This window comes from Myotis myotis, unplaced genomic scaffold, assembly GCF_014108235.1.
Source record: "Myotis myotis isolate mMyoMyo1 unplaced genomic scaffold, mMyoMyo1.p scaffold_m19_p_5, whole genome shotgun sequence".
Taxonomy (NCBI): domain Eukaryota; kingdom Metazoa; phylum Chordata; class Mammalia; order Chiroptera; family Vespertilionidae; genus Myotis; species Myotis myotis.
This window is the reverse complement of record NW_023416357.1, coordinates 102,819,694-102,846,181: the sequence shown is the minus strand read 5'-3', so window position 1 is coordinate 102,846,181 and position 26,488 is coordinate 102,819,694. Positions and strand designations below refer to the sequence as shown.

The following is a 26,488-nucleotide window of genomic DNA, read 5'->3' as shown; positions in this document are numbered from 1 at the left end:
CAGCACCAGCTGCCTCTCCATGGGCAGCTCCAGCTCCAGTGTGCGCTTCTGGGGTTTGTGCATCCAACATATACCCCAAGAAGCAAACACGGCCGGTCTCCATCCAAGCCTTGAGAGTTTCCTGTTGTCTGAGCCAGTCTGTGGACAGCACACACATCTGCACTGCATCAACTCAGAGAGGCGCCTGCGCGCGAGGCGAGGCAGCAGGGCAGCCGAGGGGCCGGCCTGGATCCCGCCCAACTTTCTGGAAAGCCAGTCCTCCGAGAAGCTGCTAGAACCAGCCCCAGAGGCCCCTCTTCTCAGCTGCTCCATGGAGACCTCCTGCCAGAGCATGGATGACTGGAGGATTAACGGCCTCATATTCTGCCAGCCGCACACACACTGCTGCCAAATCTCCCCGCCTCTCTGCTCTAAGATAAGCAGCCCTGTTTGCCCGTGTGCGGGAACGGGAGGCACTCGCGGGCGCTGCCCTGGACCCCACGCAGGACCCAAGATCAGGAACTCTGGAGGACAGGAAGGCCCATGGCCCGGCTTCCATCCCCCACGGGACCCCCACGGTCACAGGATGGACAGGTGGATGTGGGGGGTGTCCTCTGAGAACAGGGTCACTCCTAACTCAAGTCCAGCAGCCACCAGGCCTGCTGCTCTCCCTGCCCCACCCCCTCCACCATGAGCCAGAATCTGGGGAAATGACTGAGGGTGCAGGGCCTGACAACCCGACAGAGTCCCTTGAGGATCCTGGAACCTTCCCTGCCCAGCCTGGGAAGCAGCTGGATGGAGCTGGCCCAGTGGCTGCTCCGTAGGCAAGCGGAGCCAGAGCTTTGTTTCTGAGACCATGTGCTGCTTTTTGTCAGAAACGAGCCCTTTAAAGACTCGCTAAGAATCTGTGATTTACATCCACAAGGAGGGGAGTTGATCCTCTTCTCATGAAGACCTGGGAAAACTGCCTTTTCAAGGCCTCCATCTATTGCTCTGTGCACTCAAGGCCTCCCGAGAGAACAGGCTGCCTGTGGGAATGAGGGCAGACAAAACTGTCAGGCCCTCCCCCATCCAGTCCCGGGAACCGAGAGGCAGGACCACAGGGAGGGGGATGGGAACAGCAGCTTTGCTCCTGGCACAAGCCATGGAAAGTGGGGAAAAGCCTAAAATAGGTCAAATTCCTCAGAGAATTTGGACAGACGTTTCTTGAGACCCAGATTCTCCAAAGACACCCTGCCTTTCAGAAATGCAGACTTAGTGGCGTGGGCAGCCTCACCCTGTGCGTGGCACCCAGGGGCCCTGAGCACACCTGGGACGGAAAGCACCCAGGGCCAGGGCTTCCACGGCTGGGAACTCTCCGGAGCTCCAGAAGTGGGGAGGTGAAAGGTGAGGACTGGGGAGACCAGACCAGCTGACCCCCGCTGAGGTCATCGCATCATCTCTGTGACCTCTCTGAGCCCCACCTTTCTCTCCTGAGAGGGTACTGGTGGTCCCTACACCTTGGGGCGGGCAGCGCGTGAAGACGGCAAACAGTCAAGGCACGTGCTGTACTCCCTGGAGCTCAGGGGTTTCACGTTGTCGGCAAAGGCCCACGGACCATGCTGCCCACCTTCCTTTCTGCTCGTACAGCTGCTCTGGGGCCTTGGCTGGCTGACTGCCCTGCGCTGGGCGGGGTCTCCGAGGTGATGGCACAGAACCTCCCGCTGTGTTGGTCGGCAGGTCCGGAGGGGTTTGAGCAGAGCAGATGAGGGCCTGTTGAAGCCCCAGCAGCTGACGGGTCAGCTCGAGGTCCAGCACACACCACCGTGACGACCTGGTCCCTTATCCGCTGTGCAGACTGACATTCCCGTCAGCAGAAAACAGCCCAGGCCAGACCCCACATGCAGTCCCCTTCAGGCCTCGCTGGGTGCCCTGTGCGGAATGTCCAGAGCGCCACCTTCTCGTATTTCAAGGATGACGTCCTGGTCTGGTAGTTCTCCAAGGGAGTCCCTGACCCGCCAGATCTAGGCAGTAAGTGGGTCTGAGGTGGGACACGAAGGCCCGTCTCAGGGGGCCCTCTACCACGCCCGGCCCTCCTCTGCTGCTCTCCCCTCTGAGCATTTCCCTCCTCCACCTGCATGTCCCTGGGACAAGGGCGGTCCTGGCACACCGTGGGCTGGCAGTACCTCTGTGCTGAGAGGAACAACGGAGGGCTGGGTGGGCGACTGGTCACCAGCGTGCTGCCTGCCCTGACCTTCCTGCCGCTGTCCCAGACCCAGCACGGGAGACTGCCCGGAGCGCTGTGGGCAGCACCCGAGTGCCAGGCTGGCCACGGCCCAGACAGACAGGTGGGCCCGTGGGTCTGTTCTGGGCCAGCACCCCAGCCCTCCCTTTTGGAAAGGAAGATGGGGAGGAGCCGGGGAGGAGGGTCATGGAGCAGGACTTCAGAAGGCCCCCCTGCCTTTCCTATCAGGAAACACATCCTGTTAGTGTCTGGCTGCTGCACAGGCAGCTATTTGTTGCAGTTGGCTACGCCCTCCAGCTCACCAAAAACAGCCTCAAAAACAACCATTTCCTCTCTGCTGAGACACAGAGGGAAAATGCACGCGTGCGCGCGCGCACACACACACAGACACACACACATACTTCCCCACAGCAAGCTCTCTGCTTTCCAGGACCAGCCGTTTTGTGTTGGAGGCACCAGGCAGGGGCTCAGACAGCACAGAGGCTGCTGAACCCGCACTGCTCCCCGCGGCCCTGCTCAGAGCCTGCCTACCGCACGGGCTGTGCTCGGAGCGCAGCTGGTTCTCAGGGGTGAGGCCGCTGACACCACGCTGCCGCCTGTCTCTCCTCCCCAGTTACTCTCTGTTCTCCCGCGTGGGGGACCAGAGGCTGCCAGTCTCCCTGGGCCTCTGCTTCCCAGGACAACGGCGCATTCAGGACTCTGGGCTCTCGCTGGTGCCCTGCTTCCTTCTCGGGATGGGCCACGCAGTCACCCGCAGAGCAGGTCTGCCCCTGCTCCAGGTGCAGGAAGGCGGGTAAGGAGGACCGTGAGGTGGGCTCACCGGCACCTGTTGCACGGGCCTTCCCAACCCTCCAAGAATGAACGGTGATGTCCTCTAGCCGCCCCTAGCGCGTCTTGGTTCTCCCAGGCCACAGCAGCTGACCAGGACCGGGACTTTCTCCACAAGCGGTTGGCACCAGCAGTCAGTGATGACTGTCCAGAAACTGGTGGCCACAGCCGTGCTGGTGGCCCTGGTCTCTCTCATCCTCAACAATGCGGCAGCCTTCACCCCCAACTGGGTGTATCAGACGTTGGAGGACGGGCGCAAGCGAAGCGTGGGGCTCTGGAGGTCCTGCTGGCTGGTGGACAGGGCCCGGGGCGGGCCGAGCCCCGGGGCCAGGCCCGGACAGGCGGACACCAGGGAGTGCGAGGCCCTGGGCTGGGGCTCTGAGGCCGCAGGCTTCCAGGAGTCCAGAGGCACCGTCAAACGTAAGTGCTCGCTTTTCTGTCTCCTTTAGGGCGGCAGGGCCTGCTGCCCTGCGAGGCATGCAGACGGCGTAGGTGGAGTGTCTGCTGACGGGTGAGGGGTGCTTTGGTCTGAGGGGCAGCGCTGGCTCTTGGGGGACCAGAGGGGCCCCCGAGCTCCATGCCCACCCTCCCCTGGCAAGTCACAGGCACACTTCAGTCCTACTCGGCTCAAGCCTGCCTGTCCTTCACGACAGAGTTCTCCTCACGCAGCGGTGGGCTTTTCTCGGGTGTATGCACGCTAAAGAGCAAATGCATTAACCAAACCAAGAAACATACATTTTTTTCCTGGTGGAACTTAAGATGGTTAACGAGAAAAATAAACAAGAAGCTTAAGGACACATGGCTGAGTTCTGACTTCATTCCACAGTCGTCAGGGTGGTGACGGCGGTAGGCAGCCCAGGGGAGACCCAGCAGGGCTGACTGTGAGTAGGACACCAGCCGGCTGCAGCGCCCGGCCCCCCTGCCCCTCCGTGGTGTCGCGGGCCCTGGCTGGCCACGCGGAGCACTGGGTCTGTCCCTGCTCGGGAAGCTGGGAACCCGACTTTGAAAGTAGGGTCAGGTTTGTGTGTCCCAGAGGGAAGGGTTCACCTACGCAGCCACGGTGGCTGATGGGCAAAGTCTCCCAATGACTGAGAGGGTCTAACTCGCAGGTGGGTGTCATCCGTTCTGAGGACCAAGCGTGTCTTTAAGGAAATGTGACACACACGAGACTGCAGCTGGGCCTTTGCTAGATGCTGTCGAGGGTGTCCCCAAAGTCTTCAAGCAACGCAAACATGTGATGTGCCCGCTGTGTGGCTGTTCCCAACTGCTGTGGCTCGGAACCCCGGCCTGTGAGGGAGCCCGGGGGGTGGGGGTGGCGGGGAGGATGTCGTCCCATTTCATAGGCAAAAACCGGAGGCTGCAGGAAGCACGGGCTCAGACGAGGTTCCTGGGGGCATGCAACCCACTCGGTCTACTCAGAGTCCCACACCACAGCCTGAGGGAGTGTCTGTCCGAAGGGTGGCTATCTGCCCGGCAAGTAGGGAGCGAAACGTCTCTTTAATAGACCAAGTGCATGAATGACTTCAGACTTTTCTATGAGCTCTCAGAACTCAGGGGCCTGTGGGGAACTGGACAGATGCAGATGGACTGGGGTGTCTGTAACTGGCTGGTCAAGAACGATTCTTCTGGTAGGGGACTGCCCTGAGGAGCAACGAAAGCCAGTGGCCCAGCATGGGGGGGGGGGGGGAGCCCTGGGCCTCAAGGACCCCTGCCACGGTCCCCCACGCTGACCAGGTGCCCCCCCTGTGTGTCCACTCCCTCTGTCCCCATGCTAAGGACTGGTCACCTCAGGCCAGGAGGACACACAGGGGTCCTTCTGACCCCCACACAGCCAGCCCACGCTGCGCTTCCCTCCCGCCCTGCCACGTGTCCTGAGCAGCCCCACTCACCCGCCCTGGTTTGCTGTCCGTCCCAGACCACCTGCTAAGCTCCCTGACCAACTTTTTCCCCTGTTAATCCTCACCTGAGGATATTTTTCCATTGATTTTTAGAGAGAGTGGAAGGGAAGGAGGGGGTGGGGAGAGAGAGAGAGAAAGAAACATCGATGTGAGAGAGACACATCAACTGATTGCCTCCCGCATGCACCCCAGGTACGTGCCCTTGACTGGGAACTGAACCTGTGACCCTTCAGTATGCGGGCTGACACTCTAACCACACTGGCCAGGGCCTGACCAACTTTTAAATTAGCCTCCTGCCATTACTATGGTGCCCGTGGCAGCTACCCTTAATGGATCTCTGAGCATCAAATATTTACCCAGAACAAGGGAAATGTCTACAGAAGCTTCTCTTGAGCAACTCTGAATTGAGCAAAGTGAGCCCACTTCACACCAGGTCCCTGTGACATGAACAGGGAGCAGCAAGCCGGCATCCTGGCCCTGGTGGCCCGGAACCGGGGCTTCCCCCACCACCTTAAGTCAAGCCAGTGCCCAGTTCCATTAGCTCCTATGAATAACCCAGCCCACGCTGTGCCCACAACCTAGCCGGGCACAGAGACGGAGGAAGAAGCAGGGAGTGCTTGGACGATGCCTGCTGCCTCTGCACGAACACCTCCACACCAGCCAGTTGTCGCTGTCAAATGATCCCGTCTGTCCGTGACGGGATGGTGGGGTCTGGGTTTCGGAGCTGACGTCTGGTGCACAGTTCAATCCCGAGAACCCATCTAGGGACGCCAAGGGGACGCGCATGTCCCTGGTCACACATCACTGGTCCTGCTTTGCCCAGAGAGCCAGGCTGCCCTAGAGATCCCAGACCTTGTGCAGGCAGCCAGGGCAGCGGTTGGGGACAGCAGGAGGCTCCGGCCAGCTCTGAGCCAGCGGTCCTGGCGACGCCTTATGGCAAACATCTGGAGGAGACATAACTCGACTTTGGTCAGGGATTTTGTGCTGCTGGGTGTGCTGAGCAAACTGGGCAGGGGCACAGGGGCCAGTCCAGGTCCTCCAGCTGCCCTCGGATCCAGTGGGTCACCTTGAGGATGCTTGCTGGGCAGGACGCAGCGATCCTGACTTTTATTACTGACCAGGTGGCTTTTTCCTTGCTGTGAGGTTTGGGGGGAACATGGGAGACTTGAGGGCCCCCTTTGGCTCCCAAAGAGATCTCACAACCTAACTCCGGTGTCCGTCTTACTCTGGTCCGGTTTTCTCCATCATTTTTCATCTTTCCCTATTTCATGCATCCTGTCAGGCACCTGATGCTTTGTTTCTGAAGCGAGCTGTATCATGAATAAACATAATTAAATCCTGGATACATGCCCTGCCCATTGGAGATTTGATGCTCTCCGGCCCCAGGTGGGGGGCCTGCGTCTCCCTGGAAATGTAGGCGGACGGGGTGTGTACCACTGCTGCCCGGCCAGGTGACATCCGTGCCACACTCACATTAGGCTCCTTAACAGCCAGGCCCTGGCTCTGGCTGGTGTGGCTCCTTTGGTTGGGCATCGTCCTGTGCACCAGGAGGTTGCTGGTTTGATTCCCAGTTAGGGCGCAGGCCTGGGTTTCAGGCTTGATCCCTGTTGGTGGTGGTGGTGGGAAGTGCAGTTGGCAGCTGAGCAATGTTTCGTTCTCACATCAGTGTTTCTCTTTCTCTCTCTCCCTTCCACTCTCTCTAAAATCAATAAAAATATATTAAAAAAATTTCAGGTCCTGCTGCCCAGGCTATGACATAGGCAGTGTTAGAACCTGTAGAACACCTGGGCGTGGTGGGTGCCAGCCTCCGAGGGAAGGGAGTACGGCTCAGAGAGGAGTCTCCTCAGGCCGCATGGCGAGTCTCTGAGCGTCATGTTCCATCCTTTACAGCCTCTGGACATCTGCAATATGGATCCTCAAGGACTTGGGCAGGGCCTAGGTGGCGGCTTGTGAGCTTGGGGACGCCACCTGGAGCCACTGCTGGGTGTGCAGCGCAGGGCTGTGCACACAGAGCTGCTAGGAAGGACGAAGCTGGATGCCCGGGTGGGCAGGGCAGCAGGCAGAACACGGGGAGGGATCGGCCAGGTCCCTGGTGCTGAGCTCCTGGCTCTCCCAGCCTTGGTCATGTGGTCTCACTGTACCAACACGTGCTCCCCTGGTGCCCGTGTCCACCCCAGGCCACTCCCCTCCTCAGCCAGCAGTCCATTCAAGTCTTTCCTCACCTGCAAGGCCGAGCCTGGGAAAACGGACGGACTTCTCCGGGTCTGGCTGTTAACCTCCGTCATGTCTAACACCCTCATCTATGAGGTCACTTCCACCCCCTAAATTCTACATCTTTTAGAGAAGCAGAGCCTCTGTACAGTCATATAAATGGCAAAAATAATTGCAAAGAAAATCAGTGTGAAGAAGGAGGCAGGAGCCCCAGCCTCAGCCTTGGGGGAGGGGAGGAAATTGCAGACCCCGGTGAGCACACGCCCCTGTGCTAAGGCTCAGAGCACTGCGGCCGCCCTCCGCTCCGTGTCTGCTCCTTCCTCCCAGTCCTGGACCCATCACCATACCTGGCCTGGCCCTGCTGGCACCCTGGGCTCCCCAACCTCGCCCAACCCCTGCCTCCTGGCCCTGTGAAGGGCTTACAGTGATGGCAGTTGTTTCTGTGATTGCTCTGAAGACTACAGATTGTGAGCTCAATCATGGGGAAGTACAGCCCACCTGGGTAGGGGCTGTGCCTGCAGAAAAGCGATTGAGAGAGCAGGACCCACGGTGCTCAGGAAGGTGAAAGGGTTAATGTAGTGGTGACTGTCATGCATCTAGTGGCATGTTCTCTCTCTCTCTCTCTCTTGGCACTTGGCCCTCGGCTCTGGGATCTCCTAGAATCTGCTCTTACTTCCCAGAAGCGGTGCCTCTGCTACTGTCCTCTGGCATCCATCTGGCCTCAGAGCCAGTGGTGCCACCCCCAGGCCAGAACGGGCACTGGGAGGAGGCCTGGGACTGGGGAAGGGGAAACCCTTCAGGCTGAGGATGACAGATGGATGGCAAGAAGGAAGCAGCTGAGACACAATGGGGAGGAGGAGCGCACCCTCCATGGCAGGAAGCGGCACAGCACCTCCACTCGACTCAGGCTGCAAAAGCCCAACTGTGACTATTGCCTGGCAGGGACAGGGAGCCACAGAAACCCTCGCTGCCTGACATGGGTGGGGGGCGGGGGGCCCCGGAGGCTGACAGACCTCACTTGGCTCTGTGGTGGCCACCTTAACTGTCCAGAAGGGCCGCCGGGAAGGGATGCCCCTGCCCCTGGCCTTTGCGGGTCACCCACAGCACTGCTCTGTGCTCCCTCTGCCCTGTGTGTATGTCCCTTGCACCTCACTCCTGGACTGGGTGCGGGTGGGGGAGCACAGTACACAGAGCCTGGGTTGGGGGGCAGAGGGAGCTCAGTGAGGCTGTCAGTGCAGACAGAGGGATGAGCCCCAGGAGGAGAGAGAGACCCACCCTGAGCCGCCCGCCTGCGCTGACCACCTGCCTTCTTTCCTCTTGGCCCCTCCAGTGCAGTTCGACATGATGCGAGCCTGCAACCTGGTTGCCACGGTGGCCCTCGCTGCGGGCCAGCTCACTTTCATCCTGGGGCTGACGGGCCTGCCCCTCATGTCACCGGATTCCCAGTGCTGGGAGGAGGCCATGGCTGCTGCGTTCCAGCTGGCAAGTAAGTACCCCTGGGACCCGAGGGGCAAACCAGCGGCAGCTTCTGTTGGGGCTGGAAGGCCCATTGTGGCCTCCTACTGCCACAGCAACCCCCTGGGTCACCCTCCTGCCCCACCCATCCCTGTGGGCAGGAGCAACGGGAACGTGCACACGGGGTGGGGTACGCGAGGACCCGAGCAGCAGTGGTTTTGTATCTCCAGCGTGGCCCTCGGCCCTTTTCCATTTTGAGACAAGGTGCTGACTCGGGGATGATGTGCCATCTTCCAAAGTCTTTGGCATCTAGCATTTTCTCTGGCCCCTGCGGGCCGTGCGGCGGTGGCCTGGGTTCACGCCTTCCTGAGGGTGCAGCAGCCGGAGGAGGGGTGCAGCAGCCTGCCCTGGGCAGGGGGCGAGTGCCATCTGAACCTATGCCTGGCGAGGGGAGGCAGCCCTGCTTTTCCGCAGGGCAGCCAGGACCAGAGCCACCAGGGAGTGAGCCTCTGGAACAACTTGGAAGCCGCCACAGCCCCGGGGGGTGGCTGGAGGGTGAACTGGGGCTGGGCATGAGCACACCTTGTGGTCTCGGGTGCGAGCGGTGGTGTCAATGGTGGAATTGCTCCGAGGTGCCCTGGTGGCCGTCGAGGAACCATGAGGGGCCGCTCTGCTGGTTTCTCTCGGCCTCTGCTCCTTCTTGCTGGCTCGGGGTTAACGACCGTGGCAACCTGGGATGTTCAGGCTTTCCACTACCTACCGGGGAAAGGTTCGGCCCGTGGTCCCAGGGGAAGAGGCTGACGAAGTGGCCAGGGCAGGAGACACTAGTCGCTGACGTGCCTGGCAGAGAACGGCAGCTTGTCCCAGTGTTGAAGGTGCAGTTCCAGCGAGTCCAGTGGAAGGAACGCTGGGAAGTCCGAAGTGAATCATTCTAGGAATAATGGGTCCCAGCCCCATCCTTCGGGAGAACAATTCCCAGCAGGAGGCTGAGGCTGGCAGGTGTTCGTGTGCGGGAAGCGCCTGGGTGTGAATCGGAAGGGCCTCCTGCGTGTGGCCTGAGCAGGTCCCTGCCCCAGGCTGGACACAGCAGGGGTAGCTGAGGGCCGGCCGGGGGAGAGCGCGGGGTTTGGCGCGAAGGGGACTGGATTGCATCTTGGCTCCATCAGTTATTATCCATGTGACCCAATCCACACCTCAGTTTACCCAACTGTAAAGCAGGGAGGAAGTCTGCCCCCCACTGGGCTGCTTCTGAGAATTAATGAGGCAGGAGGACGGATCTCTGATCACTCTGCCCCCACCCCCACCCCCTCCTCCATGACTGTGGGTGAAAACCCAGACATTCCAAGTGATTCAGGAAAAGTACCCATTTGCCCTCTGCTAACCCGAGGGCTGTGAAACAGAACTGGTTTCTCGCCTCAGTGAATCAACCCGTCTCTATCTATCACGTGGGGTTATCTGAAATTCCATCCCTTCAAGAAGGAAGTGGAAGATTTCAAACCGTGATTGGAAAAGCTAGATTAAAAACAGACATTTTAGTGGCATGGAGGAAATGGAAGTAACATTTCCTGATCTGAAAATAACTCTTAGCAGGATCATCATATCACTCACTGCAGTGTTTCTCAAGAATTTCTTTGAAACATTTATTTAGAAATATTAGGAGAAATATTGTGGGTTTGGTGTGAAACTGACATCTTACTTCCTGCAAACTCTTATTTTAGAACAAGATAGTGTTATTTACAAGTAACATTTTTTAAAATCTCAAAGGGCGGGGGGAGCCCCATGAGCTAAAATCGAGTTGTCTTGCAGCAGCTCTGGCAGTGGGAGGGCTGCCAAAGGGGGGGGGGGGGTTCTGCGCTGGTGGGGGGCAGGGACATGTGCTCCTCTCCTAAGCATTTCCAGGCCAGCACGCCCTCTGGGCAGGCAGGACGGGGCTCTAACAAAAAGTCAGGCAGCTGCGGACGGAAAAAGCCAGGAGCACCGGGCGGCAGCCCGCGCTGTTTCGGACACAGGTAGCCTCTCCCTTTGGTGTCTGCCCGCTGCTCCCCACAGGTCTGTTTTGCCCAAAAAGGAAATGCATTTGGCCCTGTTTAGACTTGTTTCATTGACAAACAGTACAGAATGCAGCTATGTGCCTTTCTTCTATCGCGCTGCTAATTTTAGAGTTAGGTTTTTTCCTGTGCTCCGGTCTGTTTTAAACAGTCAGGGGGAGACTGAAGGGCGCCAGGATATCCTGTCCCAGGAGGGGGAAATGCCTGCTAGTACCTGTTACGCAAGCCAACCTTGAGTCCCCAGTGCCCGGGCCAGAGGGTGGGCAGGGGAGGAACGAGGAAGGGAAAGCACATGGCGAAACGGGGGGCCGGGAACAGCTGGAACCGGGCAGAGGCGGCACACGCTGCCAGGAGGGCGCCCTGGCCCTGCCGCCCGCGATGGGTATCTGCCCACTTGCTCATTCATTCCCAATCATTTCTGGGCACAACCCACACTTACACGATGCCTGGCCTGCGTCTGTACAAGGACAGTCTCAGCCCCTCAGAGCTGCGGCTCCAAAGGGCCAGCTCACATTGGGGACCCTACAAAACGGCCATTTCCATGGATCAAAACCTAGGAAACAGCAGCCATTTCACCCGGTTTGCTCTATCATGTTCAGGCAGCCGCATGCAAGTGTCTACTTTCTTTGCAGAATTTTCCAAGTGTCATTTTAATTGACCTTAAAGGTGAAAAAAATTCCTTTCTGTCCCTTATTCCACCCCCACGCCATGAGCTGAATATGCTGTGAAAAGCCTGCATTTTCCCTGTGGAAAGCACGCTGCATGTTAGACACAAGCCCAGGGCCCGCTGGGTCTCTAACAGCCCCTGGAAGTCGGGGGCAGGAGGGTGCAGTCACCATGGAGGGGCTCTGCACTGTCCCCGGCCACTCCCTCCCCCCAGCTCTTCCTGTTGTAACCAGTACATGACAGACACCAACGGTCAGGCACCCTCTCTCTCCCTCCCACCACTCAGTCTGCTGATATCCAACTTCAGAGCGTAGAGGCCTCTCTGGAGGCGATGAACAGTGAGGCTGCGACCATGTGCCCCTCATGTTCTAATGACGGCAGAGGCTCCTGCAAGGTGGGGCTCTTGGGCCATCCCAGCCCCCAAGCCAGCAGCTGCGACACATGGGCCCTGCCTTGCGAGCATAAGTGCTCTGTCCCACGGCCTCACACAGGCATGAGCTTCGATCTGACTCACTCCTTGACCCTCCTGGTTCCTCCTCTCGCTGCTTCTCCTGTTTCTTCGTGTCTGTGGTCTCCCTGATGTACACAGAAAGGCAGTCAGAGCAGGGACAGCAGCGCCGAACAGGGGGTCAGAGGGCGCCACCTACAAGAGGTGGAAGGCCTTTCCCAGACTCGGATAAGCGCAGATGCTGACCACTTGTGTCCGATCCTGGAGCAGAAGGTAGAGCCGGGGCGCAGGCTGCAGCAGCTCAGCCGTGGGCCCTCAGGGTTCGGAGAGCAGTGGCTTTCCCAGGGCGTGTGGGGAGAGTGGGCACGAGCAGGCTGCCTGGCTCTGGATGGGGCACCTGATCACAGGCCTGCAGACCATCTTCAGCTGTGCTTGCTGCTGTCGGCATTCTGACTTCCCACTATGGCCCTGCTGGACACCACCACACGGAGACGCCCCAGTCCCCAGGCACAGCCTCCGTGCTCTGTCAGGACTTAGGGCTCCCCCGAGCTCACTGCGAGAGCCGGAGCCCCCCAGTGCGCCCTCAGCCCATGCCACGGGCTGACTGACCTGGGCAGAATGCTGTGGGGGCTTGGAAATGTCCTAAGTGTGACCCTCCTGCAGCGGCCTTCACTGTTGGTTACGCAGGACTGACTGCCACATATGGCCCTCGCTGACGTTTTTAGGTGGGACGAATGATCTAGCGGTTATTCGGGGCTCTGTACTTGGGTCAAGTTGCGTCTTTGAAGGGTAACTCCTTGGCCACCGCTGAGCCTCTGGGGCAGTGCACTGTCGATAGGAGTCCCAGCCTGAGAGCCTGTGGCCGCGCATGCTCGATCTGGAAACATAGCGGGTGTCCCCCACGGCTCGCCATCCTTCGTCAGTGCCTGTTGGTGCTCCCCCTGGGGTGGAGGACTGTGCACCCCACTACTGAGAGCCCTGGGCTAGCAGGCTATCCCCCTCATCTTGGGAGCCAATGTCTTGCCTGATGACAAGATGGAGTCATGCAATGGGGGACCCAAAGACCAGGCTTCTCATGTACTCCCTCCCTAAGCTCTCCTCTCTCGCCCCCACTGCTCATTCAAGCCTGTGCATATGCCACCTCTGATCCGTTTTGGAAAATGCCGGTATATACGTGAAAAAATTCCCTAGCGCCGCCGAATCTAGGACCTGAGAAATGGTGTCCCGGGCTGCACCCCTCCATGCCTGTGACACCCAGACACTTTATGATAAAAACACAGTCCCCTTCGCAATGTCCCAAAGTGGGGCTTCTACCAAGCCATCTGCCTTTAGACAGTGGCTGCAGGTCCACTAGCCACACATTTATCGCAGGGTTTCTTCTCAGGCATCCATGGGTTTCTTATTCTAATATTTGATATTATTCCTAGTTTATGATTTATCAACCCTCATCATAAGTAGCCCTCACCCTCCATCTCAGCGGAAGTTTCATCTGGCCTCGTTGTCAATCATGTGAGTGGCCCTGGACCTTCCTCTAATTTATCGTTTTCCTCAAAGTGCAATAACCGCAATGAAATGATGCAGGTCAAGTACAAATGGTGTCCGTGCCGCACCATCCATCTTTGCAGAGGCCGGCTGTTCCATGTCTCGTTCTGAGCTGCCTTCACAATGGCCTTGGGGGCTCCTTGGTACATTCCCAACAGCTCCTCATCTCCTCTATGCAGCTGCCCAGCAGTCCCAAGCCCTTGTGCTTTTCTCCCAAAGACAGGGACCAGCACTTGTCTGTTTCGGGCCACTTGCACCCCAGTTTCCAAAGACTGGCACCGTAGAGAGTTCGGTGCCATCTGCACGCTGAGCTCTTCCCTGCACACGCGCGCTGCAGCCGGGACAGCAGTCCTCGCATGACCACCTCTGGCGCCAGCTCGGGGCGGCACTCTTTCTCTGGCCTCGGCCAGTCCCCTCCTCGAAAGCTTGAGCAGGATGACTAAGAGAGGAGCTTACTGTGGAACCTGGTCAAAAGCCACTTTAAAAGCCTCACATGGACTCATGTCTGCTGGTTTCCTCTTTCCATTTCTGGAAATCATTAGAGGTTTTCTCATGATGGCAAAACCTATAAACACACAAGGAGCCACTTACCCCCGCCCCTGAGAATGCTGATTTTATCAGTCCTCTAAGGTCAGTCGAGGTGATAAATGGCAATTGTCTTGGCATCTCAGGAGCTGGTGGGAATTCTGCTGTTTTCTTAGGCTCAGGGACCTTCTCATAGGACAAGATGAGGTTTTGCTTGGTCTGGATAAATTTCTATCATCTGCCTCTGTGTCCCATGGCCCAGCCTACATCCCCACTGCACCTCTCATTTCTCCTTCTCCTCCCTTTCCTCCATGCTGCTCCGAGCACTGGCTCCTATGGACGTGTCTGATCATATCCATCGTACCATCTTTAGTCTGTCCTTTCTCCAGAATCCCTCCCTCTAGGGCAGCGGTTCTCAACCTGTGGGTCGCGACCCCTTTGGCGGTCGAACGACCCTTTCACAGGGGTCGCCTAAGACCATCCTGCATATTAGATATTTACATTACGATTCATAATAGTAGCAACATTACAGTTATGAAGTAGCAACGAAAATAATTTTATGGCTGGGTCACAACACGAAGAACTGTATTTAAAGGGCCAGAAGGTTGAGAACCACTGGTCTAGGGAGAAACACTGGACAGCCACTGTTTTTCTGCTCACAGTGTAGCAAGAACCCAACCACAGCTGTGCCTTGAGCGGACCCATCAACTAGCTGGTTTGCCCTGTAAATACTCTCTCTCGAAGCCTCACGCCAGCTCTGTCACAGGTGCCCGCTCTGCCAGTTCGGCTGCCGTGCGCGCGGAGGCAGGTGTGCTGGGCGAAGAGCTCGGGGTCAGCCCCGCGGGCTTCCACTTCTGCCACCTGCGTGTGCTGACCGTCACTCAGGAGGAAGGCCCCGTGACAGACACCGCCGCCCGAGGAAGCGGGCAGGAAGGAAGGGAAAGGAAAGGGCGCTCTGCAGGCCGAGTGTGAATCACACTGCCCACCTCGAGGCCGGCTCACAGGAAGGGGCTGCTGCCTTTGCAAACAGAAATCCATGAGGCGGGAACCAACTCCATGTGCAGAATTTGGGGTGTTTGCTCAAACTCTCCCCTTTGATTTGTTTCTGGGCAAACATGAACATCACTGCAAAGTCTTTCCAGGGACAGCTCTGAGGAGAGAGGGGTCTCTACAGCAGGCTGTAACAGAAACAAAATCTGAGGTTGACCAGCACAGCCCCATATCTAGCGCCTCAACACCGCGCTCCCCCTCAGCCGAGCTCGATGACAGTAAGAGGCTAGTTTGATTTCAGAAGGACGTCTGTACAGGCGATTCCCCGGCCTCTGGGCTGAGGCTGGAGGCGCACAGGGAGCCCACATGCTCTGCCTTTCCGTGTCTTTCTGGCTTTTTACTGCTGACACGTGGCACCCACAGAAGATCCCACGCTGCCTGTGTCTGCTCAGCGCCCACAGCTCCCATTGGCTCGGGCGGGGCTGGGCGACTGTTAACCCCTGGACCAGCGGACACTGTCTAGCAGCTGCCCCTGGACGAGGGGGTGCGAGCGTCACTGCACCAGCCCTGCCACGCAGCAGCCGCCGTGGGGCCTGGGCTCTTTCCGCAGCACAGCCCCCGGGCCCGCTGTTTCAGAAGGTTCTTTGCACCTTCCTGGTGCAGAGGAGGGTTTTTCTAAATGTGTTTTTTAGTGTGAGGGAAGCAAACCCCTTCTCTGACTATATGCTGCACTAAAATAATGCAAAGCCCAAACTGATCTTTACACAGAATAAGTCGTGTAAATGTGATAACTGTCCCTTTCTACTTCCCTTTCTTCAGTGGTCTTCACCACTGAGTTACACCAGCTGGGAAGTGAGACACCCACACCTGTGCTGGAAACAGCCAGTGCTGCTCACTGCTGGCTTTTCCAGTTTCCAAGACAAATGATGAAATAGGAGGAGGCACCGCTCGTCCATTTTCACTCTGCACAAACGCCATGTGTCAGGCCGTGCATTGCCCCTGCCCTGCCATCTTTATCACTTTCCTGCTCGTGTTCTCAGGATGAGGTGGCAATACCCAGGGTGTCTGTGAACAGGGGAATGTACACTTCTCTTTTCTTTTGTTAATCCTCACCCGAGGATATTCCCATTGACTTTGGTTGCCTCCTGCACACGCCCCAACCAGGGCTAGGGGCTGAACCGGCAACCCAGGAATGTGCCCTTGACCGGGAATCGAGCTGTGACCCTGTGGTGTGTGGGCCAGTGCCCTAACCACTGAACCACTGGCCAAGGCAAATTGACACTTCTTGAACAAATTATCCATACCCTGAATGTTCTTTCATCTTGTAATGGGAAAACCAGGCACACTTTGAAACTGCAGTTTGTGTACCTTGTAGGCAACATAGCTAAACATAGAGAGGAAATAATAAACAGATTCCAGTGGTTACAAAATCACAGCCTAGCCCAGCCGGGTGTGGCTCAGTGGTTGAGCGTCGACCCAGGAACCAAGAGTCCGCTGGTTCGATTCCCAGTCAGGGCACATGCCCGGGTTGTGGGCTCAATCCCCAGTAGGAGGCAGCCGATCAATGATTCTCTCTCATCACTGATGTTTCTCTCCCTTTCTCTTCCTCTCTGAAATCAATAAAAAATATATACTCCGTATATTTTTAAAAATCACAGCCTACCCTACTTTCAAAATATAATAGCGATCTTAAGAAAAGAAGTAACAGTACAGTTGAGTAGCCTGAGCTGCTGGGAAATTTGAGTGTGGGCACGGGACAGCGTCCGAGTCTTGCCACTCAGTGCTGGGACGGTGCCTTGGCACTGCCCGGGGTTAGAAGCCAGTGGCCGCTCTGCCCCCGCAGTGTTCAGTGGGTCAGTATTTTCACCACTTGGAGCTCAGAGTGCTCTCTCCACATGCTGGTCTCCTGGTGCCACAGGCCTCGCCTGACTGCTCACTGGGAGGGCTCGCCCAGCCACCAGCCCTGCTCACTGCCAGAGTGCTGGCCCCTCACTCCCACCACATGTTCTAAACGTCTCTTTCACAGGGCAGACCACGCTATAGTGACTAATTTCGTCTTTATCTCCCCAAGAAGAATGCCAGGTCCCCAAGGAAAAGTCCACTGAGCCGTAGAAACCCCGCCCCCCGCCCCAAGCACACGAGTGGAATCTCAGTAGGTCTGCCGAACATGCCGCAGTGACCAACGCCAGGGGCCGGCCGGCACCGCAGCCCGGGCTCCACGCTCAGCGACCTCTACTCAGTGGTGGGGACCGGGGTCCTGTCCCTATGACAGCTTGTAGTCATTAAGAAGCTCAGAAGAGCCTTCATTCAAGATGGCAAAATGAGTTACAATAGTAATAATTTCCTTAATAATAAATTAACGTAGTAAAACAAGAGAGAGAAAGAAGCTTAGAGGACTTGCTACGGAAGCTGCTATTCATCACGTCTTCTTTCCCCGCGACCACACTACACTCTACTCTGCATTAGGGGATCTCCTTGAATTCGTCTCAAACTGGGTGGCTCTGAGAGGCCGAGATGAACAGGTGGGCCGCACTCCAGCTGCAGGGACAACAGCTGGAGGAGGCACCGTGCTGTGAGCTTAAGCGGAGTGCTGAGGGACCAGGGACCAGATGATAGAAGGCAACCCTCCCGCCAGGGCTCTTGAAACATAGGGATGGCAGCACCAGGAAAGGCCTGGAGGTAGAACTTGGCATCTCAGAGGCACAGAGAGGCACCAATGTGGCTACAGAGTGACAGAGACAGGGCAGCCACAAGAGAGGGGGAGGAGATTTGAGGCGGGCCCGGGCCAGGCTGAGGTACGTCCTAGGGCAACAGCTGCCACACGGCACCTGTGCGTGGGGGGCACATGATGTGTGTCTTCCAGAGCTGACGGTGCGCTTGGAGGAGAAGCGTGTAAATGCATCAGTATCTGCTACAGAACCGACTGTGCACAGGCGAAAGCAGAGGCTGATTGCCAGTGTCAGGACGGACTGCAGGAAGTGCTTGTTAATTAAAGAATCTAAAATGAGGTGCACTTCTAAGATATTCTAAATGTCTTATTGTGAAATATGTATGCAGAGAACTCAGTGAAACATGTGTGTCCTGCTAAAGACACACTGACGTGAAACGAGAAGCCCTGGGTGTCCTTCCCATTGAGCCCTCTCTCCCCCGGGAGGTGACCGCTGTCCTGCACTTGTGTCGGCCACTCCCTGTGTTTTTTAAATCCTCACCCAAGGATATTTTTGTTGTTTTTAATTGATAATTAGAGAGAGAGAGAGAGAGAGAGAGAGAGAGAGAAACAGCAATCAGGGGCCTCCCATACATGCCCCAACCAGGGCTCAAACCTGCCACCTAGGCATGTGCCCTGACCGGGAATTGAACCTGCAACCTTTTGGTACGAGACAATGCTCCAACCGACTGAGCCACCGGGCCAGGGCTCCCGGGTGTTTTATACTTTTATTCCCTCGTCAGGTTTTCTTAAAGAGCAGCCTGGCGGCTGAGCCTGTGGGAACCATGCACATGTGACTGAGCTGTGTCCCTGGGACGTCCTCTCGCACCACTGTTTCTGCGGCCCACCCCAGCGCAGTGCTGCTCACGCAGCCGTGCACCTGCCCCTCTCCTGTCCCGGCTGCCCAGAGCCCACTGTGTCCCGTGGACACGAGTTTCAGACATTGCACCTTTGGGGCACAGTCATTTCCTGGATGAGCAGGAGTTTCACTCGGTGTAACCCTAGGAGGGCAACACTATACTGTCCTGAGCTCCCACTCAGTAAGGGTGGGACCCCTCCGCCTCGAACCTGGGCCAACACTTGTGTTTCCTCCCTTTCTACTTCTGCCAATCTGGTGAGTGAGTGCCTTCTACTCCTTTCTAGATTAGGGTCACCTCTTTCCATCCAGCTCTCATAATTCGCCAGTCTCCACGGAAATGTCTTACAACGAAATTCAAGGTCCGCTCTCTGTGTTCATCAGTGATGTACACCAACCTCAAGACAGGTAACTGAGCTGGGAGAGGGGGTTGCCCTGGAGGCCAGAGAGGCCCAATTCCTTCACACTGTTCTGTTAGGACCAATGATGTGGTAGAACTGCAGCCGAAGCCATGTGACAGATTTAAAATATTCTTATAACACACACAACATGAAAAGAGGCTTAGTTTAAAAAGAGAAACAGCCAGCCATCATGGCTCAGTGGTTGGGCACTGACCTATGAACTAGGAGGTCACGGTTCGATTCCAGGTCAGGGCACATGCCTGGGTGGCAGGCTTGATCCCCAATAGGGGGTGTGCAGGAGGCAGCTGATCAATGATTCTCTCTCATCATTGATGTTTCTATCTCCTTCTCCCTCTCCCTTCCTTTCTGAAATCAATGAAAAAAATATTTTAAAATAACCCTAGCCAGTTTTGCTCAGTATATAGAGCATCGGCCTGCAGACTGAAGGGTTCCAGGTTTGATTCTGGTCAAGGGCACATGGTTGGGTTGCGGGCTCAATCCCCCCTGGGGGGCGTGCAGGAGACAGCCTATCAATGAATCTCTCTCATCGTTGATGTTTCTCTCTCTCCCTCCTTCTCCCTTCCTCTCTGAAATCAATAAAAATATATTTTTTAAGAAATTCTTTTCAAAAAATATATTTAAAAATAAGTACATAAAAAGGAACGGGTTGCAATCACAGCAGAGGATAAGCGTCAGTACCCCTCCTCCGGGCGGGTGACTGACATAAACCAGCTGCTGCGCTCTGGGTAAATTCCTTCTGGTCGAGTTAAGTCGTCAACGCTGCCCTCCCTGCGGGCTCCCACTGGCCTCGCTGGGAGCCCCCTTCAGTCAGGGCCTGGCTCCTCTCATCTCAGACATAAGCTGGATCCTAACTCGCTCTCCCTAAGCTCCCATCCTGCCCCATCCTTCTGAGTCTGTTGAAACCAGGCATAACAAGCTCCCTTGGATGATAAAAAATGCCCAAAGGCAGTAAAAATGACAAGGACACATAAAGCATTTTCATTCTCATTACACAAAAAACAGCTACAGTTCCCTCCGCACTAATGCAAAACTCGGTGCCATAAAATCGTGAGCAGAGGGTGCACCCTTCCCTGGGAGAGAGAAATGACAGGTTTTTTTGTCAGTGTGCATGACAAACAGAATTAGCTATTTTTAACAGAAAGGAAGTATCCAGAAGCTTTCCATGTATAAAAAGCTCCACAAAGTACTGTAAGAATTACAATAGATTAGTCACTGTCACCATTGTTTCCGACACGGCTGAGGTAGGTGAATGTCTAATTCATACATTCTAGAAGGTGCGTGATGATGAGAACATCTGCTTGTTTTTAGAAAATTCAAGCCTGTCCCCCACACCGCACCCCAGCACTGACGTGCCCCCGAGTCAGTAGGACCATTAGCTGGCGTCGCGCTGCTCTCTGCTCCGCCCCATGCTGGGTGTGCATGACGCGGTTTTCTGAGGAAAGCAGGGAAGGCTGCGGGGCGGGACCAGCAGGAACAGACGTGTGGATGTCACAGTGCGGGGCAGGCAGGGACCACAGCAGCAGCAGCCTGGCCAGGGCACAGGGCAGGGAGCGTGGACGGGCCTGAGAGGGGCCAGAGTCCCACCTGGACGATGCTGGGTTACACAGAGCCTATGTCTTTGTCAGGCATTTTGGTTCCAAGAAACAGATTCCCTCAGGTCAGCACATCAGAGGGTGGGGTGCTGGTGGAGAAGATGGGGCTCCCTGGGCCTCCCAGGGCTCTGCTTCTGCTTCTGTCCTCACTCTTGCTAGCCGTGGCTCCGCTCAGCCCCACAGCCTCCTTCGTTTCCTCGGCCTCACTTAGCCCCTTTCCCCCCAGCTGAGAAGTGTGACGATCTCAGGGGACAAGAAGGGACAGGACCAGCCTCCTCGATAGCAGAGCAGTGGTGGCCTCTCCTCCATCCCAGTGTCGGGGTGTCTAGCCTGGATTCAGAGCTGAACTCCATTACATCAGTTCTGGGTGAAAGTCCTGGCTTTCCTATTGTAAGAATTAGTAAAATCAAGTCTCTGGAGCTCCTTAAAGATAAAATTATTAAAGTAACAATGCTGTGGTGTTAGCTATGAACTCAATGTGAACAAGGCTGGCCTGGCCGGCGTGGCTCAGTGATTGAGCGTTGACCTATGAATCAGGAGATTGTGGTTAGATTCCTGGTCAGGGGACATGCCCGGGTTGCAGGCTCGGTCCCCAGTAGGAAGTGTGTAGGAGGCAGCCGGTCAATGATTCTCTCTCATCATTAATGTTTCTCTCTCTCTCCCCCTTCCTCTCTGAAATTATACACACACACACACACACACACACACACACACACATAAAAGGGTAATATGCTCATTAGACCAGATGTCTTCCAGATGTTATTCTGAACATCCTTCCTGACAAAGCTGGGGGTGTGGCCGGCCTGCAAACTGCCAGCGTCCCTTTGTCCAGGCTGGCCCCGCCCCCTAGCAGGGACCCCTACCCCAATCGGGGCATGGCTGGTCTGCAAACTGCCTGTGGCCCCTCGCCCAGGCTGGCCTCACCCCCCCTGCGGGGAGCCCCCAACCTGCTCCAGGGCCCCTTTCAGGGCAGGCCAGCTGTCCCCCACCCATGCACCAGGCCTCTATCCTATATAATAAAAGGGCAATATGCAAATTTACCCTAACAGTGGAACAACCAGAACGACCGCTGGACCAGTCACTATGAGGCGCACTGACCACCTCTTGGTCCCTTTCCCCAGCTGGCAGGCTCCGGTCACCTGATGGTGAATAGAGAACTGGAGGTGGGTTGGGGTGGGGGACAGGGCTGGCAGCGGGCAGCTGGGGAAGATGGCCCTGATCGCAGGCCAGGCCTAGGGACTGTACCCGCTCACGACTTTTGTGAGCTGGGCCTCTAGTATATATATAAAAAACACCACATGAAACAAAACAAAAAATAAATGTGAACTAGTCTGTGGGAACTGCCATCAGTGGAAGACTCTGGCCACAGTCCCAGCACAGCCCCCTCCCCTTCTAAACAAATGCAACTGGGGGCAGGGGGTATGGGCGAGAGGGAAATTCTAGAACCAGCTGCATCTATTTAGAAGTAAGAGGAGAAGCCAAACGCGCCAGCAGGAGACTCGGACACATCTCCGATCTCGGCTTCTGCCCCTGCCTAAGCATGCAGCTCGAGGCCACCTGGAGTTCTGAAGGAAAATCTCTATTTCTTTAGAAGCAAATGCTAAGAACAAGAAAACGCTTAGGAACAGGAATTCAGACCGAGTTAAACACCAATCAGAGTTGTTACTAAATGAGATTTAGAAAAATGGTTTGCTTTCACTTTGAACGAATGGAGTGCTTATAAAGGTCAGGGAGGACCTACACAGCTACCACTGGGTTTGCTGGGGTGAGGGAAAGCGAGGGACAGTGCCACCTTCATGGTGAGGTCGGCTCAGGAAGCAGCCTGACCCCTGGAGGGTCCAGGAAGCGCACATGGGGACAGACTGCTTTCTTTCCAGTCCTGGCAAGGATCCTGCGCAGGATTTAGCGGGGCGCACACTGCACCCCCACCCCCAGCTACAGACTCAAAGGTCATAAAAACCCACGCGGGCCTAGTGCGGAGCACCTCCGCCCTGAAGGCTGGCGCCAGGAACTGGGCTCCTCACCCACCCGGGGAGCGCCGGGGGTCAGGGCAGAGGCACAGCTGCCTCGAGAGGGCAGTCCGCAGGCTTCCCCCGGCTCCGAGGAAGGCTTTCTTAATGCCTGTCTTTCACTTACAGGTTTTATCCTGGTCATTGGGCTGGTGACGTTCTACAGAATCGGCCCGTACACCAGCCTGTCCTGGTCTTGCTACCTGAACATTGGCGCCTGCCTCCTGGCCACCCTGGCAGCCGCCATGCTCATCTGGAACATTCTTCACAGGAGAGAGGACTGCATGGCGCCCCGAGTGATTGTCATCAGCCGCTCCTTGACGGCTCGGTTTCGCCGGGGACTAGACAATGACTATGTGGAGTCACCGTGCTGACGGGTGCCAGGGAGAGGCTCTGCCTGGGACTTTATCCATTGTAATGGAACAGTCTAGAAACCGAGGGACTGCCTGCGTGGAGGCGGCGATTCCCAGGGTTTCTTCTATATGCATATGTACGATACACAGGTATGTTTACTATGTTTATATAAATATATGATCATATATCGTCCGTGCCAGCCTCCCCGACCCACTCACAACCTGGCTTCACGCTCATGCACGTCGCAAGGCGGCCGGCCCGAGATGCACGTGAGGGCGCAGCTGCCCTGCTCAGCGCCCCGGTCTGGGGTTAATTTATTCTGTGCCTGCTGAGACGGGCACCGCGGCCACCCTTTCTTTGGTGAAGCAGAACATCCCGGGAGATTTTCTGGAAATGGCTGTATTTTCCTCGAGGGGCTCAGAATCTATAACCCGATGGTTACGGCTTTAGGACAGGAGGGAGTTAGTAATGTCTGTTTGTGCCTGATTATTTTTCTAAGTTAAAATAAAATGGAAACCTCTTCCCACTGTCTAGAATGTGTGCTGTATCTCCCTACACTGTCACATGGAAAAAGGAATTCGGTCTGTTTTATGTGTTTTTTGTGGGTTAGCAGTAAGAGAAGGGTGGGGACATTTTTAAAGATCTGGTGGGAGTGAAACTTCGGGTGACTCATGTCCTTGTTCTCATTTCTGGTCAACCGAGCCTCAGACGCCCACCTTCCTACAGACTCTGCATACTGTGGTCATATGTTGGCAGATGCGCAGTTAGTGGAGCCGGAGGGGAAAGTCTATTTGTTTAAAGAAATTCTGAGAGGGGTCCACTTCTCCCACATAAAACCTTTGGCCTCTCTTCAGTCAAACACCTGGCGGGCGATACCTTCACGATGCTACACGGATTCCAAACCACCCAGCTCTTAAACCTGTGAGAGGTGAACAGGCCGTAAGTCTCCAGGCTGAACAGAAAACATTAAAAAACTGGCCATGTCCTCAAGGACTGCCTGACGACATCGAAAGGACCATCCTTTGATAGCTGCACGGCCTGAGCTCATGCCACCTGGAAGTGGGATCGCTGTGGCCGTCCTCTGGCCCAGGAAGTTGACCCTGGGCGCTGTGGGTGCCATGCAAAGCCAGGGTAAGGCCCGGCTGTCACTGGGCTGAGCCTCCAACCCCAAGAAACTTTTAGCTTTGTTGCTTTTAACGTTCCAGAGAAGTGAGGTGGCCAGTCTGGAATTCAAAGACTGTATCGCTCCAGGATAGTCAGAACAAACGGTCCTGCTCACCATCTGGGGTATGCGGATGCGAACAGTCATAAAGCAATTGAGGATGATTTAAAAGCATCCATGGCCTCATCCTCTATAATAAAGCTAGCAGTCAGTGTAGCAACAGCCAGATGCCTGCCCCACAACCAGTATGTTCATGGGAACATTTAGGTTTGAGCTTCTCTCCGACAATGGATTTCCCCCAAATCATTTGCTAAAAATAATTGTTTTTGAAAAAGAATAATGAAATATTTAAGATGTATAATTTTAATAATATTATGTATATGATTATATAAATGTTCATTAAAGTTTTAAAGTTGGCCATGTGGTTTATTCTAGTCTGTGATCGTGTTTATATTAAATGAAAAGTGAGCAGAGAAAGGCCGAGCTACGCCATCCAGCCACTCTAGGTCACTTCCAACAGAGTCCCCTTGTCCACATGGCCAGTGTTGAAAAGGCCTCCCAACTGGAACAAGGCTTGGCCTGTTTTAGAAATAAGCCAAGCAACCAGGGTCACACACTAATTTGAAAGGCGCATCCATGTTACAGAAACCATCACTGCCAATGAGGAAGGCTTGTTCCAGGCAACTTAATTTTCCATCTTTCTCTTCCCACTTTAGTTTCATCCTGTAATAATTTTTCTACCCTTTCGAGACTGAAAGCTGTCAAATGTCCCTGGGAAGAATTGCTGAATTCTCTCAGGAACAGAGAGGAAGCTGCTTTTAGACAGCTTTGACTGACTTCTTTCAGAGTAATTTTAATTGCATTTTCACTGTACTGTTTTGAGTGTTTATTATCAAATCTTTTTTTGTTTAGTAGCAATTGTTCCCAGAGGGACAGATATTACAAATACTTAGCAACTGCAGAACTTTCTACTAGGAAGTGTCCAGAACACAATAAAATGAATTAAAACAACTAAATAACAGCCCAAGAGGCTCTAAGCATTGCAGAGGCCGAGAGCCAGGCTCACCTGCTCCCTACGCCCAGCTGTGCTGCACCGAAACTCACTGCTCTACAGCACATGCCAGGCGTGTCCTGGTGCCGGCAAGAGCAGCGTCGTTTCACTGAGTGAAAAGATCAGGGAATACAGCATGACAGTCATAGAAGAGTTAATGATCCTTAGACTCTCAGCTAGAAGGGGAGAGCAAGTACCCTAAGAGTGTACACATCCCTTCGACACCTCTGAGAACTGAATCCTTACCTTTTGATGAGTTTGATAGATTTGAAAGCTTCGTCCATGTCTCCGACGGCGATGAAGAAGCTGAAGTTGAGCATGGCATTCCGGGTGGCCTTGTCGCAGTCCTCCAGCCCCACGAAATCTCGCAGGGGCCTCCTGCCCACCATCTGGGGGATGCGGCTGTGCTGTGAATCCACCCAGTTGTCTCTGTCTGCTTCTCCTGGCTGATTGAGAAAAGGCACTGATTACCTGTCAGTTCATGTAAAGCTAACGTCTACACTAAGCCGCTCTCATATGTCAGCTACGGGGGTTCCTCTGCAGACAGATGTGGATAGTCAGCAGGAGGCCCTGACAAATGCAACAAAATCAGTCCTCATTTGAAATCAGAGCTTTTGGGCTTTGGTTTCATACAGCAGAAAAGCAAAGGCAAGTCTATGCACATGAAATCATTTTTCAACCTCTGGTTCCCTAATATCAACTTTTCAAAAGTTATACAATAGTTGTGAAAATCCTCAGCCCTGGCTGGTGTGCTCAATGGTTAGAGCATTGCCAAGTTTGATTCCTGGTCAAGGGCATGTTCCTGAGTTGCAGGTTTGATCCCCAGCCCCAGTCTGGGCACAAACCACAGGCAACCAATTGATGTGTCTCTCTCACATCAATGTGTCTCTCTCTCCTCCTCCCTACTTCCCTCCCTTCCACTCTCTGAAAATCAATGGAAAAAAATATCCTTAGGTGAGGACACACACACACACACACACACACACACACGCACACACACACAAATCCCCACCTACCAGCTTTGTTTTGTAAACTAGAAAATTTTTACTAACAAGTCAGACATGTACACATGTGCACAAGGTCTTAAGATGATACAATGCCATCATGATTTCAGGTGGAATTTTCCAAAATGATAACCTGAATTAGTGGAGTGCCCTCCATTGGTTTTTCTCAGAAGAAATGTCAACCTAGTGCAGAGCTCCCCAGACAGGTGTGCGCAGAGGATGAATGTCTGAGCAGGAGCTCCATGTTATAGTGGCTGCCTGAGGCCTTTGTGTACCTGGCACCTTGAAATACAACCGACTGAGGGGACCAGCTCTGCCAACAATTGGCTTCCTTCCTGACTGCTGGGCGCTGCTCTCGCCTGCATGCCCACCAGTCTCCTCCAGCCTACCGCCCCCACATACCACCCTCTGCTTCCCCACTGTCTGCTTCTTTCTCTCTGCAGGATCCGTTTCTCTGATGTACACACACGCTACCCTGTGTAAAACGGGGTCATGATCCATCCTCCTGGACCAGTGC

General features: G+C 55.3%; 2 protein-coding genes across 2 annotated transcripts in view; one reads left to right on the top strand and one right to left on the bottom strand.

The window, feature by feature from the left end:
• The window catches only part of IFT140 (intraflagellar transport 140), a 94,628-nt gene that overhangs the window by 18,873 nt on the left and 49,267 nt on the right, over positions 1-26,488 (bottom strand). The window contains exon 18 of the mRNA XM_036308854.1: positions 25,214-25,413. Within this exon, the coding sequence (XP_036164747.1) occupies positions 25,214-25,413 (200 nt within the window). The remainder of the gene's footprint in view (positions 1-25,213; positions 25,414-26,488) is intronic.
• TMEM204 (transmembrane protein 204) lies at positions 2,394-24,329 on the top strand. Its single transcript, XM_036308857.1, has 3 exons — positions 2,394-3,451; positions 8,471-8,626; positions 22,530-24,329. The coding sequence occupies exons 1-3, from the start codon at positions 3,172-3,174 to the stop codon at positions 22,772-22,774; spliced, it is 681 nt and encodes a 226-aa protein (XP_036164750.1). The 5' UTR covers positions 2,394-3,171; the 3' UTR covers positions 22,775-24,329.

Bases quoted from the DNA above. Each gene is read 5' to 3' on its own strand.
- TMEM204 (XM_036308857.1), top strand. From the start codon at position 3,172: ATGACTGTCCAGAAACTGGTGGCCACAGCCGTGCTGGTGGCCCTGGTC. The intron at 3,452-8,470 runs GTAAGTGCTCGC...TGGCCCCTCCAG, and splicing joins GTCCAGAGGCACCGTCAAAC to TGCAGTTCGACATGATGCGA. The intron at 8,627-22,529 runs GTAAGTACCCCT...TTTCACTTACAG, and splicing joins TGCTGCGTTCCAGCTGGCAA to GTTTTATCCTGGTCATTGGG.